This window comes from Artemia sp. Qi Xiang Cuo, chromosome 10, assembly GCF_049724085.1.
Source record: "Artemia sp. Qi Xiang Cuo chromosome 10, ASM4972408v1, whole genome shotgun sequence".
Classification (NCBI taxonomy): Eukaryota; Metazoa; Arthropoda; class Branchiopoda; order Anostraca; family Artemiidae; genus Artemia; species Artemia sp. Qi Xiang Cuo.
In genome coordinates this window covers 17,724,789-17,745,000 of record NC_142803.1, presented here as the reverse complement: position 1 = coordinate 17,745,000, position 20,212 = coordinate 17,724,789, and the positions used below count along the sequence as shown (strand labels likewise).

The window sequence follows — 20,212 nt, the reverse complement described above, 5'->3', positions numbered from 1 at the left end:
TCTACCGCTCTATAAATAATTCCCTAGCACTGAAAGAGGCATAGCCCTCCAATCGAGAACCCCCATTCTCTCTAAAATCTTTGAAAATTTTATTTACAGTTTCCTTTCGTACAGCACTAGCGATAAAATCAACCAAACTCGGTTTGGTCGTAGGTCAAATCGTAACACCGTCCATTTCATAATTTTTGCACTTTCCACTATTCTAAAACATTTCTGGTTGTATGGTCCCTATATTGAGGCTATTTTTGCTGATATTAGTAAAGCCTTCGATAATTTTGATCATCAGACAGTTATAGATAATGCAAGGGCTTTAGGTGCAAGAGATTTTGTTTTACGTATGTTAGCTAGCTTTTTGTCTGGCCGTGAGCAATGTGTAGTCCTCCCTAACGGGGATTCATCAGGTTTTTCCTCGATTTCCTGTGGAGCACCTCAAGGGACTATGTTAGGTCCTTTAGCTTTTTTAATAGTTTTTAATAATGTTTTACCAAGTTTTGACAACTCTTTTAAATTTGCGGATGATTTGACATTACTGAACCTTTGTCAAACATCTAATACTTTGAATGTTAGACTCGATTCACTAATTAACAATTTAAAAAATGATCTTAACAATGTTAAACTCAACTTAAGCATACCCAAAGGCAGTTTCATGTTATTCTCTTTTTTTAAAAATACCCCCTACCAATAATTACCTTTGCATACCAAATTTAAATACTGTTAAACTGCTTGGTGTGCAGTTGGACAACGACCTTAAATGGAATTCCCACATTTCCCACTTATTTAAGTCAGGTTGTTTTCACCTTAAATCTTTCTCTCTTCTCAAACGTTTCTCCATATCAATCCAAAACCTTAAAATAATTTATTGTTCTTATATAAGACACTGTCTGGAATATGCTCGTCCCGTCTGGCACCCTTGGTTGACCAAATACCAATGTTCTAAAATTAAAAATATTCAAAAAAGATCAATAAAAATTATTCTGAGGACGGCCTATACTATTTACGATGACGGTTTGGCTAGACTTGAACTTATTATATTGAAATCACGACGTCACATCCTTACCATGAACTTTGGTCTCAAGTGCCTTAATTCTGACTATCATCGACGTTTTCTCCCTCCCTTTAAAGAAAATCCCCCAACCCTTCCTAATACACGGCGCAATGCTCTTAGAGCTCCAAATACCCAACTGGACCTGTATCCCCAAATGTTGACCATGAGATACAAAAACTCTTTTGTCCCCTATTTTGTTTCCTATTTTAATAATTGATATAACTTTTCCCCTGAAATCTGTTTTATTATTGATTCAATTTTTTGCTTTATGTTTATCACATAACATTTGTTTTGTTATGGTAATTCTGACGTGCTTATGCTAGCTTTTGTGCTATTTTAGCCAATAAATCATATTCTATTCTATATATATATATATATATATATATATATATATATATATATATATATATATATATATATATATATATATATATATATATATATATATATATATATATATATATATATATATATATATATATATATATATATATATATATATATATATATATATATATAATTTAAAGACCTTTCCTCTGAGGATTTGAGGGGGGGGGGGTTCTTGTTATATCCAAAAGTATCGTTATGGGTCCTTTCAACTATGACAAACAAAATAGCTATCTCAAACTTTCAATCGGATAATTTTTGGAAAAAAAGGGGCGAGGAGTTCTAGTTGCCTCCCAATCTTTTCGGTCAATTTAAAGGGCACTAGAAGTTTTAATTTCCATTCAAATGAGCCCTGTCACGATACTCTAGGGCCATCAGGTCGATAAGATCACCGTTGTAAAAAAAAAACAAACAAATAAACAGGCACCCGTGATTTTTCTTCTGGCAAAAAATACAAAATTTGACATTTTTGCTAATAGAAGCTTTAAACCTCTACAATAGGGTTCTCTAATACGCTGAATCTGAAGCTGGGATTTTTATTAAGATTCCATGACTTTTAGGTGGGGTTTTTCCTCCTTTTTTTTCTAAATAAGGCAAGTTTTCTCAGGCTCGTAATCTTTGATGGGTGAGACTATTTAATGAAACTTGTATATTTGAAATCAACATAAAATTCCGATTCTTTTGATATATCTATTGGTATCAAAATTTTATTTTTAAGAGCTTTAGTTACTATTGAGCCTTACAATTCGTTACCATGAACTGTTTGATAGCTTCGAATTTAATGGTTCCTGACTGAACTGAGGTGGTAACCATAAATTTTAGGACCCTTTATATATATTTAGATTCTTATTTTTAGTGATTTTATGTGTATAAGAATTGTGTTTTATTATCAATTTATGTTGAGGCCTTGTATTATATTTTTCAGCTGTTTACAATCTCAGAAACTATTTCTTTTCACAGCCTCGGTTAGATTCTTTTCTTCGTTTCTCTGAATTTTCTATGTCCTAAATCCCTAATTTACTTTTCATTCTAGTGTTCTCTTCCTGTTTTATATTTTGGTCGCCTTACTCTCTCTGTCCACAGCCATTACAAGTTCCATCTTCTTGTTCACTAGACTACTGATAGTGATGGATTTACCATTAGTCTATTAGTGCTTACGCTGCTGCAGTTCATAGCAATAAGTGTAGCTGCTGCACAGATTCGTGACGATTCCATAACCGACTCGAACGAAATGGTAAGCTTTTGTCTTCTATTCTGAGCTATAAAAATTCGGCATCTGTTAAATGCACGGAAATGAGATTGCACATGCCCCATTTTTTTGTTGGCTTGATCACTTCTTTATTTGTTGATTTTAGTTCGGTAGGGTAGTGAGCTTGAACTTTTTGAGCTCAACGAATAAAAACTTAACAGTTCCTATACTTAAGTCCATGAAATTTAACTCATGTGCCGAGTCTCATAAATATTTTTGGTTGTGTTTTTTTTTGCTCAACAGACCAGGCCAGAATCTATGACTTTTTTTAGAAACTATTTTTCATCCTTATAAAACGCGCGCAACACTAAATTGGTTTACATTTCACCTCTGATTTGCATGTTATTACCTTGCTACCACGGCCTGAGGATGTGTTATACCATGCCGTGTATTTTCGCCGTCTTAGAAAAGAATCAGTTTGAAGGGTTTATAACACTCTAAGACAACGCTTCTTCTGAAGGAGACACCTCAATAATAAACTGAAAACGAGTTGTTCCACTCAGCTCACTGAATGACGCTCTTTCTCAGATAGGTCAAGATAGGTCTGCGTTACCATTTCGTTATTCAAATAACGTATTTGTAATTAATTTACAGTATTAGGCCCTTATATTGGGATAAATGTTTAATTGAGGGATTAAAAATGGACTAATACAAGCAAATGGTTCAGAAAATGCATAAATACTAGGAGAGGCTAGTATCAGGTTCGTATACAGTATGGGTTCGTGGGCAAAGTAGTCTCTTATAAATCTATTTCATGACACCCATAGGGGGCGTACCTGAAGTCACTTGCACCTCAAGACACGTGTTATTGTTTATTGGTCTATTGTGCACACGTGGTTGTTACGCAATAGTTTAGGAGATATTTTTCTTCAACATTTCTTTTCCTTCAAGATATTTTCCCCTCGGGGCCTTCTTCAAGACGCTAGTCTAGTGGGGAGCATCCCAGATGTAAGAAAATGATATCCTAAAAAGAGAAATGGTAACCCAGTAAAATATTCAACAAGAAAAAATATTTTTTTGATTTTGAAACTTTTTTATTTTCAAAATATAGAATAGTAACAATCTCACTCGTTTTTCACTTCAAGTCATTTTCTTCGAGATGTTCTTTAAGACATTTTTCAAGACGTTTTCAAGACATTTTTCTTCAAGGCGATCTTCAAAACGTTTTTCCAAGCCACTCAAGACGTTTCAAGACGTTTTTACGACATTTTTCTTCAAGACATTTAAAAACCTATAACACGGAAATTCAATCGAACTTGTCAATGACGTCTGTTTTCCACTCTTTTCTCCTGGAAATTCAAGAGACCTTGTCACGCAATGAACTTTTCATGGTGCAAGTGTTTAGATTTCGGGGGAAATCATTTCTACTGGATTGGAGAAATGGGGAAATTCATTAGTAGAAATTAGTTTTGGCACGCAGATGCTATTATTTTACATTTGACGCACAAGTGGCTGATAGATCATAGTTACGTAATTTTTATTTTATTACGAACGTAGGGCCTGTTTCAAATTTTCTATGGGAATATCCCATTGAAGCAAATGATGAAGCCTTTGGATGAGATAACAAGAAATGAATTACCATCCATTGACCTAGACTGTTCATAGACCGTGGCGGTCTGTGGCCTGAGTGACTCCTGGTCGCATGGCCCTTCTTATCCCATGGATAATTAAATTCCAGGACAGTCTCAACTCATTTTTATACCCCCCCCCCCATGGCAGTTCAAGACATCGTGGCACTCTGTGGCTGACCCAAATTGCCCTGTAGCACCTGAAATCATCACTTAATTGTTTTCAGCCATTTCCTGGATATAAACTATGCTTTAAATTATTGATTTGTGTTTTTCACAAGTCAATTATATTGCCTCCTAAGCATTTTCACACATTTTTTGAAAAAATGCACATTTAGCCCTATTTCTTCATGTTTTCGCAAGCCACCCCTCATGATACTCCATGGCAGTTCTCAACCTATGGCACTCTGCGACTGGCCCATGGTACCCTCTGGTACCTATTATCATTCCTAAGGAATTTTCTGAAATTTTTTGATAAAATCAATGGTTTAACTTCAATGGCTTGTTTTTGCAAGTCATCCCCTCGTGATGCTTCAATGCAGTTCCCGCTCTCATGGCACTATGTGGCTGTCCCGTGGCACCAATCAGAACTTTGACTGCCAGTGGTACTCTGTGGCGGATCCATGCTAAGTTGTGGAACCTGTCATCATCACTTAAGTATTTTCAGCCATTTTCTTGATATAAATCATGCTTAAATTAGTGTTTTGTATTTTTTACAAGTCAATTATATTGCCCCCTAAGCAGTTTCACACATTTTGTTGTTGAAAAAAATGCACATTTAACTCCAGTTCTTTATGTTTTCGCAAGCCAACCCATGCTGCTTCGGCCAAAAGTAACAAGTTTTCCTTCACACTAACAAATTATCTCATCAAAGTAACAACATTTTACCTTAAAACTAACCCACTTTTACTTAACATACTAAAATTTCTCTTAGAAATAATATTTTCCGTCAGTGATAACACGTTTTCTGTTTGAACTAGCAAGTTTTCTGCCAAATATACCAAATTTTTTCTTAGAAGTTAAAATTTTTTGAATGTGATAACAATTTTTCTGTCAGAAGTAGCAAGTTTTGCTTAACACTAACAAACCTTCTCTTCAACATTTTTCTTTAATGCTACCAAACTTTTACTTAACACTAACAGATTTTCTCTTGGATGCATCAACTTTTTTCTTTAATACTAACATACTTTTACTTAACAAACTCAAATTTCTCTTCGAAATAACACTTTTCGTCAGTGATAACACATTTTCAGCTTGAAGTAGCAAATTTTTTTTGAATGTGATAACAATTTTTCTGTCAGAAGTAGCAAGTTTTGCTTAACACTAACAAACCTTCTCTTCAACATTCTTCTTTAATACTACCAAACTTTTACTTAACACTAACAGATTTTCTCTTCGATGCATCAACTTTTTCTGATAGCACATTTTCTGCTTGAAGTAGCAAGTTTTCTGTCAAAGATACCAAAATATTTTTCTTAGAAGTAACAATTTTTTAGTTATGATAACAAGTTTTCTATTCGAACTAGCAAGATTTCTGTCAAAGATACCAAATTTTTCTTAGAAGTAACAACTTTTCGTTATGATAAGAAGTTTTCTGCCAGAAGTAGCAAGTTTTCCTTAACACTAACAAATTTTCTCATCAAAGTAACAACATTTTACCTTAAAACTAACACACTTTTACTTAACATATTTAAATTTATCTTAGAAATAATATTTTTCGTCAGTGATAACACACTTTTACTTAACGCACTCAAATTTTTCATAGAAATTATACTTTTCGTCAGTGATAACATATTTTCAACTTGAACTTGCAAGTTTTCTGTCAAATATACCAAATTTTTGTCTTAGAAGCAAAATTTTTCGTTATGATGACAACTTATCCGCTAGAAGTAACAAACTTTCGTAGAAGTAAAAATTTTGTTTCGTTATGATAAGAAGTTTTATGTTAGAAGTAGCAAATTTTCCTTAACACTAAAAAATTTTTTCTTCGAAGTATCAAGTTTTTCATTAAAACTAACACATATTTACTAATCACACTCAAATTTCTCTTAGCCAGGTATCCTGGCGTTATTTCAAAAACGAGCAGAAGTTCAGCCATTTTATCATATTTTTTTAATAAAGTTAGATTTTATTCATTTTTAATTTTTTTTTTGGATATTTTTCTAATAAAGTAATCGGTTTTATTCATTTTAAGGTTAATTTAGACTAGTTTACGTGCGCTCGTATCACTGACGAAAAGTATTATTTATAAGCCAAATTTGAGTGTGTTAAGTAGAAGTGTGTTAGTTTTAAGGTAAAATGTTATTACTTTGATGAGAAAATTTGTTAGTGTTAAGGAAAACTTGCTATTTCTGGCTGAAAATTTCTTATCATAACAAAAAATTTTTACTTCTAAAAAAATTTAGTATCTTTGACAGAAAACTTGCTAGTTCGAACAGAAAACTTGTTATCATAACGAAAAAATTGTTACTTCTAAGAAAACATTTTGGTGTCTTTGACAGAAAACTTGCTACTTCAAGCAGAAATCGTGTTATCACTGACGATAAGTGTTATTTTTAAGAGAAATTTGAGTGTTCTAAGTAAAAGTATGTTAGTATTAAGAAAAAAAGTTGATGCATCGAAGACAGAATCTGTTAGTATTAAGTAAAAATTTGGAATTATTAAAGAATAATGTTGTTACTATGAAGAGATAGTTTGTTAGTGTTAAGCAAAACTTGCTACTTCTGACAGAAAACTTGTTATTACATTCAAAAAATTGTTACTTCTAAGAGAACATTTGGTATCTTTGGCAGAAAACTTACTAGTTCAAACAGAAAACGTGTTATCACAGACGAAAAATATTATTTCTAAGAGAAATTTGAGTGTGTTAAGTGAAAGTGTGTTAGTTTTAAAGTAAAATGTTGTTACTCTGATGAGAAAATTTGTTAGTGTTAAGGAAAACTTGCTACTTCTGTCAGAAAACTTATTATCATAACGAAAAATTTTTGCTTCTAAAAAAGTTTAGTATCTTTGACAGAAAACATGCTAGTTCAAACAGTAAACTAGTTACCATAACGAAAAAATTGTTAGTTCTAAGAAAATATTTGGCGTCTTTTGGCAGAAAACTTGCTATTTCAAGCAGAAATCGTGTTATCACTGAAGAAAAATATTATTTTTAAGAGAAATTTTTGTGTGTTAAGTAAAAGTATGTTAGTTTTATGGTAAAATGTTATTACTTTGATGAGAAAATTTGTTAGTGTTAAGAAAAAGTTGTTACTTCTGACAGAAAACTTGTTACCACTGACAATAAGTGTTACTTCTAGGAGAAATTTGAATGTGTTAACTAAAAAAATGTTAGTATTTAGGAAAAAAGTTGATGCATCGAAGAATAAATCTGTTAGTGTTAAGTAAACGTTTGGTAGTATTAAAGAAGAATGCTGTTACTTTGAACAGAAGGTTTGCTAGTGTTAAGCAGAACTTGCTACTTCTGACAGAAAAGTTGTTATCACACTAAAAAAAAATTTAATTCTAAGAAAAAATTTGGTATGTTTGGCAGAAAAATTGCTAGTTCGAACAAAAAACATGTTATCACTGACGAAAAATATTATTTCTAAGAGAAATTTTTGTGTGTTAAGTAAAGTATGTTAGTTTTAAGGTAAAATGTTTTGTTTTTTGATGAGAAAATTTTGTAGTGTTAAGGAAAACTTGCTATTTCCAGCAGAAAACTTATTATCATATTTTGAAAATTGATACTTCTAAGAAAAAATTTGGTATCTATGGTAAAAAAAACTAGTTACTTCTAACAGATAGGTTGTCATCATAAAGAAACAATGCTACTTCTAAGAAAGTGTCTGTGGTTGTGGTGGATGTGGTGATGGCAGAGGGATGTATTAGAGTAGTTATAGTGCTACACTTTGGGCTGAATTACTTGCGAAAGCCCGAATGTATGACTTGGAAATACAATTTTTAGCGAGAAATGTCGGAAAAGTGTTTTTTTTTCTCTAAAGGGCATGAAATATGCTAGCGGCTGTACTTGTTCACTTTCAGCTTATTTTTTCATATTCTTTTTTTATTTTTGTGACTCGAGTTCAGAAGGACATTTGAGGTAATGTTTTATTTTTATGGATGTAAGGATTTTTGTTGTTCACCATACAAGCGGGCTATGATTCCAAAAAGACATAGGCCAATCGATGTTAAGCGGCACAGTATCGGAAAAAGTTAATTGCACATTCGATTTTTCAATTGGATTTTTGATCAACAGTGACATGTTTCGGATCATTATTTACAGTATCATCATGAGAAAATACATATCACGATGATTTGGGATGCATACTGGACAAACAATTTCTTCTGATGGTTGGGTTCCATGTCCTCGCTCAAGAACCCGATATACCCCTCCCTCACTAGGGTACCACCCCGAGCGCAGGCCGCCACCGAGGGAGTATCCAATGCACCGTACGGTTTATCTCAACCCTGGCACAACCCAGGACACATTTTTCAGCAAAAATATCAAAACTTGCAAAGTGGAAAATTCTTGTTCCCACCCAACCCGCGCGATGTGGGGGAGTTTGGTCAGTGCTGCCTTATTTCAGGGACGGAATCCGATCATCCCAAAGCAATTTAGGGGGGTTTGCTCACTGTTGAAACGTTCCGAGGAGACGGAATCCGGGCTTCGGCTAGATGATAAAAGAGGCTAAAAACGGTCTCGCTCGAGATAATTTAAAGGAAGTAATAATAAGGAAATTATCTTTGAGTTTCTACAGCAACACTCTAATGTCAGAGCATCCCTATGTGAGGTGATGAAGATATGGAAAAAATGAAAATTTCGGATTATTTAAAAAAAAATAACTCGAAGATAAAAATATCTCTAATTTATTTGAATTACAATAAAAATTGTAAAAAATACAAAATGATCAAACAGTTAGATTATTTTTTTTTGAAATTTTGCGCTCCTGAAATTTGTGCGTCATGGGCAAGTGCCCTCATAACCACCTCTTTCCTCCCTAAAACCACCTATGTTCTACGAAGACCTCTGTCTGGGTCATAAAAACCTTATTCCTACGTACGAGCATGTCTTTAGATCCTCAACACTAGTACGCTGTTTTCATGGTTGCAGCATTAGCTGCAACCTAGTAAACAGCAAACCACAGTCCATAGTAACTAAAAGTTAAAAAAAGAGTTTTGAAAAAAAAACTGTATAGTGAGAAAGAATTGTCATCTAACAATAATTTAGGAATGGTCATTCCCGAATCGTCTTAATATTATTTCGGTTCATCTTAAAAGTAAAAGTTTATTACAAAAGAAACTTCTGGTGATTTTTAATAAGACCCTAGAACCCCTCGAAGACGGCGTCAGATCAAAATGAAAAGTGTACCGTTTGAATCAGCATGGTTGTAAGCCTTGTATAGGGAAATATCAGTCCCCCTCCTTGAATAAAAAGAAAAATCACTTTTTAACTTGAGGTTTATAAAAACCCCTCACGTATACTCCCCCTCCCAACCCTCTTAGTAAGTTTCATAGATCGTCTGCTAACCTTAAAAATAAAAGATTATTGCGAAAAAAAAAGTATGGTGATCTTGAAAAAGAGGCAGAAATCCTTCAAAATGATGTCAACATTTTTATTTATGCGGCTTTTGCAGCTGGTCACCGCCATGTTTTCTAAGGGCTGTTGTCTTCAAACACGAAATATTTTGGACAAATACTGGAAATATAGAAGATTAATAAGAAAATTTTGTTAGCTTCATGGGAAAAACAATCAGAGATTAAATTTTAAAATAAGTTTTTCAGCTGAAAGTAAGGAGCAATATTAAAACTTAAAACGAACGGAAATAATTCTTCCGTATATGAAGGGGCGGCCTCCCCTCAGAAAAACGATAATTGCAGTGTTGCTTCTAAATAAATTTTAAATAAAAAACGGGCACAGATTAATTTAAAAAAATAAAGTTTTTCTAAGGGAAATAAAGAGTAAAGTTGAAACTTAAACTAGCAAAAATTATTACTTCACAGTCTATCGAACATATATCGATAAAACTAAGTGCAAATAAATCAAATGGTGATGTGTCCCTATGTTTGTAGAATTACAGAAAACTAGTTCTTTACTGAAAACACAAAAACCAAGTAAAATACAAAAATATTAACTTGCGAGTCAAAAGTTAGTACGTAGCCACACAACAACAAACTAATTTATAACGTTTGTCAGTCTTACACACAACAAACTAATTTATAACGTTTGTCAGTCTTACACGTTCTGTGAAATCAGTAAAGTTATCTACGCAATTAAAATTATCTTAAGAACATAGGCATAAAAGTAAATATTATCTTTATACGTGCAAATTCATTAAAGATCATAAAAATACTGAATTGATTTATCAGATAACATCTTGGTCTCACCTAGCAATACTCAAAATGAAGAACAAATAAACAATAATATGAACTTTGGAAATCTGGTTATTTTTCTCTATACAACCGAGAATTTTATGTAATTCTAAGGCGAAAGAAATTCTAAGGCGAGTTTGTAGTCCTACTACTACCAAGTTCACTTCAAAATTCTCTAAAAATTAATCATAATCTGTCCTCCTTAGATTTAAAACGACAGTCAATCATTGGACTGAGCTCATTGGGCAGAAGTGATGCCAAATTTAACGAAAAAAATATAAAGCAACAATCCTAAAATGCTTTATTTTATACTCTTAAAAGTGTTCGTAAATGGTTTGTTTTTACTGTACCAAAACTCCTATATTGTTTTGTGTTTTCAGTAAAGCGCTAGTTTTCTGTAATCCTACTTACATAGGAAAATATCACCAGTTGATTTATTTCCACTAGTTTTGTCGATATATGTTAGATAGGCTGTGAATTAATAATTTTGTTCGTCTAAGTTTCAACTTTACTCTTTACCTCCCTCGGAATTTTTTTTAATTATTTATAAGAAACAACACACCAGAAACTAAGCTTGTGACAACAATAAGAACAAAAATGGAAAGGTGATAATAAATAAAATTGAATAAATTCAACAGAATTCATTTCTAAACGATTTATAAAATAAGAGCTAGGGGATGAATCTAGGGTGGTGAAACCATGCACTAGATTAATAAAAACAACCAAAAACGTACAAAACATTTCAATTTGGAATCTGGAACAGCATAAAAAACTACTTTTCCCATTTTGTTTTCAAATTATTTTTACTTAAAAAAAAAACAAATAGTATTACAACAATCAAAAAATAAAAAAAAGCTAAATCATTTTAATGATTAAAATCCCTAAATTATGATTAGTTAGATAAATTTCTGTTCTCACGGATACGAGTTCGGGCTTCTATATAGCTATTGTTTTTAAATGACCAAAAAAAGTGAAAAGGAAACATGAAAATTTAAAGAAAATAATTTAAGCAAAAAATTAAAGCAATGAACGCAATGAAAAAAAACGAAAGCAAAGAAACAAATGAAAAGCAATGAAAGCACCGAGGACAGTGGAAATAAAATCTGATAATTGGGATTGGGTAAGTGGATGCATACCCAACATGTCAGTAGCGGGTTCCAAATTTCAAGTGGAAACTTTCGCAACCATCTGCATATTTGAAATTACGAAAAATCGGTAATTCAACTTGGTAAAAATCGGTAATTCAGTTTTAGGGAGTACTGGGTAAATGAAACGTGAGTAAAAAATTTGAAAAAAAGAAACGTGAGTGAAAAATCAGCAAGCATAAGCTAAAAACATATTAAAACACCAAACAACATAAAAAGGTGTAGCTTTCCTTTGAATATCTAGTTATCTTTGTGAATTAACAGATTATTAGTATTCAAATTTTTACGGATGAAAAGTTCTTTGGAATTTAGCTGCTTAGTATAGCATATTCCTTTTTACGGCTGAAGGTGTCAACAATGAGTAGGGTGTATCTTTTGAATTTGCGTGAAGCCCCTGTACAACCAGGTTTTTCCGATAGGTAATTCTATTCTAGAGGGCATTAAAATATTTCAAAGAGGAACGAGTATAACTAAATATCTGATTAAGATTTGAATAAAAGGAATAGTTTTTGTTACAATTTATATAAGTGTAAGACTTGAATTCCAAAAGAATAGTTTTTTTGCAAGGATATTAGTGGAGGAAAAAAATGAGTGGTGCATTTACACTATTGGAGATTAATGATGGAACCGACAGCAGCAACGATATACGAGTACCCAATGTGGCTGTGGAAATAACTGCTGGTTGTAGACTATGTCTTGAATGGGACATTATGTATGCGAGATACGTGATATCATTAAGAAAATTTAAACACGAGGAGCGGCTATATTTTGCTGGAAAAGTGAATATTCTCCGTATAAATAAACTTCAGTCAGCATTAGATGTCCTATCGAAACATATTGATGAGAACAAAATGCATCAGTGAATATTATTATTGTAATTATGTTCAATAAAACTGTTTCTAAATCAGTTGTATTTTTTTTCATTCTAAAGAAGACAATCGTACATTTTCTAGATCACAAAAAGAAATTCTGTCGAATCAATGGCTTGCTTTGAAAGAGTCAGGCCTCTAGAAAATGAATTGGATCAGAAAAGATTAATCCATGGTGAGTTTAGATCATATTGAAAAACGATTGATTTTAGATGATGATTATCTAGAGTTGTCTATTCAAAGGACGATATTTTCTCGTGGAATGCTTGTCGATATAATGAAAAATGATTCTCCATCATTAGACTATTGTATGAAGCTTCTATATTGTGGTCCAAATGCATTTACACAATTTATTGATATATTGATCACGACACGGCAAAATGATATTGTGGATATGCTTTTAAACATTAGTTAGAGAAATTTAGGACTTTTTTTTCATGAGAAAAATGGTGCTCAAGGATGATTTACTCCTCTCTCTCTCTCTCTCGGACAATTTTTTGATGTTGCTAGCTCAGATTCATTGTGGCAGTGAGAGCGTCAACACATGACAAAATGTTCCATACATGTCCACTATGTATGTACTCACTGAACAACTGGTCATCATCATCATGTGAGAATTGCACAATGATTGAGGAGTATGATGAAAAGTGTAAATTATGCAACCCGTGTAAATTGCATAGAGGATATGCTGTACAAATTAAAGGTTGTAATTCCTGTCTTGAAGAGGTGTGTGACTCTCATCCTAGAGGCCACCTATGCTCCAATTGTCATTATGATAAATGTAAGCAGTGGGAGAGTACATATCCCGGTATGATTGGAAAGAATCCTAACCGTGATTTTAGTCTATTGCTAGGAGATTGGTATCGTCGTGGTTTTAGATTGTTCTGGGAGGAGGAACCGGGTCATTGATTCAACTGTTGGAACAACAAAAGTATATGGTTTCTACGTCATCGTTGTGAAGACACTGGGTGTTATGATTATAAGCCCACTGATTTTTATTTGGCTGTGACGGAATGTGACTCGATACTTGAGGACACTGTTTGTGACATTACTTGAAATAAGCAAATTGAAACATGTGAATTCTAGAGAATAAATGCGAATAGTGCCGTTGACTACTCAAAGAGATATTAAAAGAGTGAAGTCACGCTCTACTGTAGAAAATGTGACCCTGACATTGCAGTACATCAGGATCAGTACACTGTTAATTCAGATAATCTACCTGCACTAGCTGTTGTCGACAAATACCTAGTAGTGGATGAAATCTAAAGAGTAGAAAAGTCGTTTTTATCATGTATATAATTTTTTTTTTATTAATAAACAATTTCACATACATATTTATAAAATTTTATTCTCAGGGCACTAAAATCAATATTAAATAAACTTGTAAGTATATTATACACTAGAAAGTCGTTAAATTGAGGTAAGTCAACGTAGATGTTGATAAACTGCTTGTAGGTGTAGCCACGACATCTGAACATGAAAAAGAGTAGTGCATGAAAGCCACATGTCTTAGTCGTTAAATCTTGTACTCTTCGTTGATTTTGAATAATGGTTTTCCCCCTGCTTTCAATAAAGTTGCTGATGTATGGAGTGTAGAATTTATACGACAGGCCAAAAGAGTAAAAAAATTAAATATTCTCCGCTGTCTGAAAGATGCATAGCCACTGACCGGTCTTCAAAGTCGATGGACTGCTATAACCAATGATTAAGCTATTGCTAACATTTAGAATTTTTTCAATGAAGTCCGAAGGTATGCAATAGGACCTCTACTGGGACATGTATGGATCCATACTAAATACGTTGATTATTTGGTTTGTGTTCATGGTGCTAGGTCTAGTAGAACATTGCCGTCGGGTGTGATTTCCCAATATATTTCAAATTGACTCAGTGATATTAGCGTGATACTCTCGGTCAGAGCATTGGCAAATGTACACTCTAAACGTACATTCCATGTTCGTACTATGCTCATATCCTGCGTCCCTGACAAGTCCAAAAAAATAACCCCATGATTTTTTGAAAACATTGAATCGATTATTCAATTTTCAAATAGTTGAGAGTCATGATGGAGGGATTGCATTGTTAATTCGTACAGTGTTCAATAGTTTTTTTTGTCAAACGAGCGAGTTGACAGTGGAATACCTTTCACTTTACACACAAGGCTTGATAGACCGTAAAAAATTAAATCCTGGAGGAAGTCTGTTCAGGATCCGGCGGCACTACCACTCTTCACACAGGCCAATGCCAAGTTTGATGGGATTTCTCCATTGATAAACGATGAATCGCTATAGCTACGAGAGCCGGTGGCAATGTGACGTTGATTGGTGATTGTATGGGGGATAAGAAGTTTAATGTTGTTACCATTGGCTCTTAGCTTTTCCACTGCCAATGCAACAGAGCTCATAACCTGTTGTTTTCGGACGTGGAGAATTGCCGATGTGATAATGACATTTGCATCGGGTGCTGCAGGAAGTGTTTTTCTCAAAATGAAATTCGATGGGGCCATCTGTAACTTTATGTCAATCTTGACATTGGGGGGTAGCCATTGGGATATATTGAATACCTCATGATTTAATTTTGCAACTAGATCATACTCCTGGGTCACTGCAGTAGTCAACTCACCGTCAGTATCAACACCTGTTCGATATTCATAGCCCAATGATTGTCCTCTCATCTTCTTGTACGCCTTTGGCGTCATCATCATAAATTGTATGTAGCTTGCATAGTTGGATAAATTATTGCTAGTGCTCACCAATGTTCGATTTATACATACATTAATTTGTTTGATTAGGTTGTGTAGAATGCAGTTTTCATAGGACAGACCGTCGCCGGCATTAGGAGTTGCATTATCTGACTTTTTTTTCACCACAACATTTAAATCAATAAATGTTGACGACAAATCAATGAAATAGTCTTCATTGGAAAATATTTGAAAGTGTATATTTTCCGAGAGGGGTGGTTGAGGATGATACTGTTCATAGTAGCAATACTTGACACTGACATCAACATTTTCAGCATTGAATAGATTCAATGAGGAACTGATTGATGGATATGATTCCTTGTGGGGGAGATAAGTCATCTTAAGAGAAGAAATCCTTCTTTGATCTAACAATCTTTTCCTTTTTCTTCTGCTGCTGCTTATTGGCCTTTGTTGTTTTATTTCTCAAAGTCCTTGTTGATGTCCTTTGCTTCCTGCATGGGTGGAGACTGATGAGTGAATGACGCGAACACATCCTTTTCGATCCCTCCCCATTTTGTCGAGATTTTAATTTTTCACCAACGGCTCTTGCTGAAGATCTAATATTTTCCTTAACACTCTCCTTGAAATTCTTGCCCGACCCCCAGTCCTGTAATGTAGAGGCAGCAAAATTTGATGCAGCAGGTACAAGATATTTTCTGGCAAGGGGTAGTGCAGAACGAAATAGCCTAGCAAACCAGCTACCAAGACCATAGCCAGACATTGTAGAATGCCCCTTGTAGTAGTCCAGTCCATTGCCTATTTGATGTGGACTCAGAGCACAGACATAACAATCGATATCGGGACAGACAAATGGAATTCTTCTATTGTTCATTTTTTTGGTGATTGTACCGTTGTCCTTGACAATGGGTCGAAAATGATATGTAATCACTGCTAAGCCTTTTGAAATTGCTAGAGAATCACCTAATTCAGTTCTTAGTGTTAACTGAAAGAGTTCCAAATAGGAAGTGTTTGCAGGAATATACTGAAGATGCTCTATATTGTAGTGGTGAACATGTTCTTGATTGGTTTTTTGTTCAAGAACTCGTCGGATGGGGACATTTGAATTACCAACCCGAGATGTTTCCACAAATGAAGTGTAGAGAAATATGCAAGCGTCCGTGGAGAAGGCAGGTGGGTAGTCAGCAAAAATGAAATTAGTGTTTCCAGCACTTCTACCATTGATTATATTGAGCTTAAAGCCAAGAACGTCCTTTAAGTTATCATTGAGAATAATCTTTTCATTGGCAATAGGTGAACTAATGTAGATCTTGCCCTCCTCCTTTGAATAGTTGAAATGAAAAGCTCCTTTTTTACGAGCAGAAATTTTTTTATTGATAGTACGACATAAATCAGTCATGCAGGTGAGCTCCTCGTAGGGTAATTCAATTATGGATAATCCATCCAATTGATTTTTTGAATTTGTTCTTGATCACCTGGTGGTGGCGGCCAATCATAGGGTCTAATTTTTATTTCATATTTACGATCCTTTCTCAAGATGTCATAGGTATTTTTGAGAATACAGTCGACAAGAGCCACTTCATATGCACCGTCAAATTTGACGGCGGGGGAGAGTTTTGTCCAAAAATCACTTGTCGTATTCAAGTCATTGTAGAGAGGATCGGAAACGTTGGACATGAAAGTTACATAGAAATCATTGGACATTGTCAATATCTTCAACACCAATCCAAGAATCAAAATCAGAGTTGTATCCTAGCCACCGAACAAATAACTGTTTCTTACCCCTGCGAGTACGTGTCTGTAATATCTTTTCAATTTGATAGATTTCACTAGCATTTTTAATTTTTTGCAATTCATAGTCATAAAAGCCGCCCAGAATCTCTTCATCTTTGGTATCACGCTGGCGATAAGTTATGGGTTTAGTGTCTAGGATTTTTGCCACTATAAAAAGTTCAGTGGACCACAAGTAATTCCCCTTTTCAAAAACATTACTTGTTCTATTAATTCGAACAGTATCACCAACATTGAATTTATTTTTCTTTTTTTTGACTTTCGATTCATTGGAATATTGTTTAAGAAATGTGTCAATTGCATTATGATCCGAATGATGAACTTCCGTTGGTGTAGAGTTGGACAATGATCGATGAGGTCGTTGATTATAAATCAACATTATTTTATCCAGACCATTAATAAAAACCGGCGTATTTTTCAATGTACAATATCTTGAAATTAAAAGTCGAATAGTTCTTATCAATCGTTCGGCCAATGCATCCTTTATAGAAATGTGACTATGATAGAGCAGTGTACTATATTTCTCTAGTACTTTTGCAACATGAGGATTAACAAATTCACTCCCACGGTCCGTTTGAATTTTTTTATATGAATTCTGTTCAAGAATACTTTCAATAGCTTGAGCAACTTCAACACCTCTCTTTGATTGCAATGGAATTGCATATGCATAGCGACTAAAAACACTGATTGCAAGTAGAATGTACTTGTACTGTGTATTGTGACGTCTTTGAAGCTCATCTAGAGTCAGAAGATGTGTGTTCATTATAAGTAACAAATAAAAGGCCTTATTTTTGCGACGTCGGTGTGTATGAAGTATGTGATTTCTGTGAAAAACGTAACTGGATTCATTTTGTAGATATTGTCTCACAATTTTAGGGAGAACAACAGTGACTTTAGGAAGAGTGGCAGGGAACCTTAAAATCCCCGCCTCGCCAATATTTTCATAAACACCTTTCAGAACTTAAGCCATTTTGAACGTAAACACGTTGTGTAATGTCCGCTACCCTTTTGTATACTGGCTGCTGTTGGGGACGCTGACTTGATACGTCTTCGCTTTTGTCTAGCTATCAGTGGTGTGCTAGTATTTTCCAAAATTGATTTAAAATCTTCTTCTTCTTCTTCAAGTTCATATTTTAATGTTGATGATGATGATGCACGTTCATTTAATTTTTTTAGAATTTTTCTATTGCCAATAATAATTTTTGGGAAGTTTAATGTATTTAGAAAGTTGTATAGACGAGTGTCAAATGATAATAGTCCTTTACGATTTGTAACAATGTCATACATTAAATCAAGTAGATTATAGAATTATAATCCTGAATTATAATCCTTTCCCCATTGCTCTCAACTTGAATTTGATCACTTTCCAAGAGATAGATTAGGAGTCGTTTACTTTTTTCACGATATGATATGGGGAATAGATTTACAAATTTCAATAAAAATTAATACAAATAGTCCGTCTTTAATTAAGTTCCAGCAGCAGCAGTAGTCTCTTGAGAAGATGATTCTTTTTTGGGATCAGCAGTGGGCTTCGATAGATAGTGTTTGTCCACTTGACGAAGTGCATCTTGAAGTAAAATCAGTTTTTTATCATCATCAATAGTTTCATTGTCAAGGAATTTACTCAGATTGTCCTCAAAGTGCTCGACGAGTTAGAATGTGGGTTATATTTAGGTAATTCTGGAGGCTATTTCTATCTACAGATATCTGTTTACAAGTCCAGCTATTATTGGTAGTAAAGGTGTGAAAAGGCTACTGCCTTTATGAAGAGGTCGGTTATATTTAAAAGTATTTCTTTTCTTTTTATAAGTCCATGTGTGTACAATTGAATGATGTTGCTTTGCCTGTTGCTTAACTACTTCTGGCAGTTGAACATTACCCTCGGTCAAATTTAAACAAAGTTCAGATATTAGATTAATGAAATCATTGTCAATACCGTGTTTGAGTATTGCTTTTCTAAGCTGAGGTTTTGAAGTGCTTAGAACTGAAGGAGATATACTGTAATTTCATTGTCGAAAATATCTGTGACTACACGCAGATCCTCGGGTGTATTTTGATTAAGATCCAACAGGATATAACCGTGGGGTTTATTTGTTGCCTGTTTGTATGCTGAGAGCAGAAATTTAGGGGCACTGTATATATTTGTTTATTGTGGGTTATTCGCGAGCAAGAATCAGACATAACTCTGTAAATGATATAGTAGGTACAGCTCAAAGCAAGTATTTGAGTACACTTGCTCTGACGAAAGGGATTATGGCGAGCTAGACTAACATAAATCTGTTCATTATGAGAGAGAACGGTAAACAATTGCAGCATTTGCTGTGACAATTGTTCAATAGATTCAGACAGATCGTCAATGATCAGCCAAGAGTTTGGTTCAATAATGTTGAAAACATCAAGTCCCTGTATGAACTGTATCTGCACCGATCCCATGGCAGCAGCAATTGCTTTTATTTTATTGTATGACTCCTGCCAAATACTTTCGGCTTTTCCGCAAACATTTTATCACAATTTTTAATTATTTTAGTTAAGAGTGTTGTTTTGCCCGACATTGAGGGCCCACACAGAAACGATCTGAACGGTGTTTTAAATTGATACATGTTCCTTTCAACAGTTCACCTGGACAACTAACTGTAGACCCTAATTGTCTAATGACTAAATAATTTCCCTACTACTACTACTACTCGTTTCTTCAAGAAGACAAAGACAAAAAGACGAATAAAGAATCATATTTTTTTTTCTTTTATTATATGCACATAAAAAAGTAACAATACATTGAAAAAAAATACACTTTTTTAAATTTATTCATAATAAAAAATACAACATTTACATGGGGATACAGAGAAAAAACACTTTTTTTGTTTATTTATAGAGAAAAAAAAACATTAAATTAGAGAGAGAGCACTTGAAAAAAAATACACTTTTTAAAATTTATTTATAATAAAAAATACAACATTTACATGGGACACAGAGAGAAAAAAAACTTTTTTTTGTTTATTTATAGAGAAAAAATACAACATTAAATTAGAGAGAGCATTTGAAACATTTACAAAAAAAAATCTGCTCTAAGTAAAACAAAAGATAACTTTGGTGACGGTGCGCCCCCCGC

General features: G+C 33.8%; 1 protein-coding gene across 1 annotated transcript in view; it reads left to right on the top strand.

Annotated features, from left to right (window-relative positions):
* LOC148947527 (uncharacterized) overlaps positions 1 to 20,212 on the top strand; it is a 164,956-nt gene that overhangs the window by 41,478 nt on the left and 103,266 nt on the right. Inside the window, exon 4 of the mRNA XM_089096132.1 lies at positions 2,466 to 2,666. Within this exon, the coding sequence (XP_088952258.1) occupies positions 2,664 to 2,666 (3 nt within the window). The 5' untranslated portion in view covers positions 2,466 to 2,663. The remainder of the gene's footprint in view (positions 1 to 2,465; positions 2,667 to 20,212) is intronic.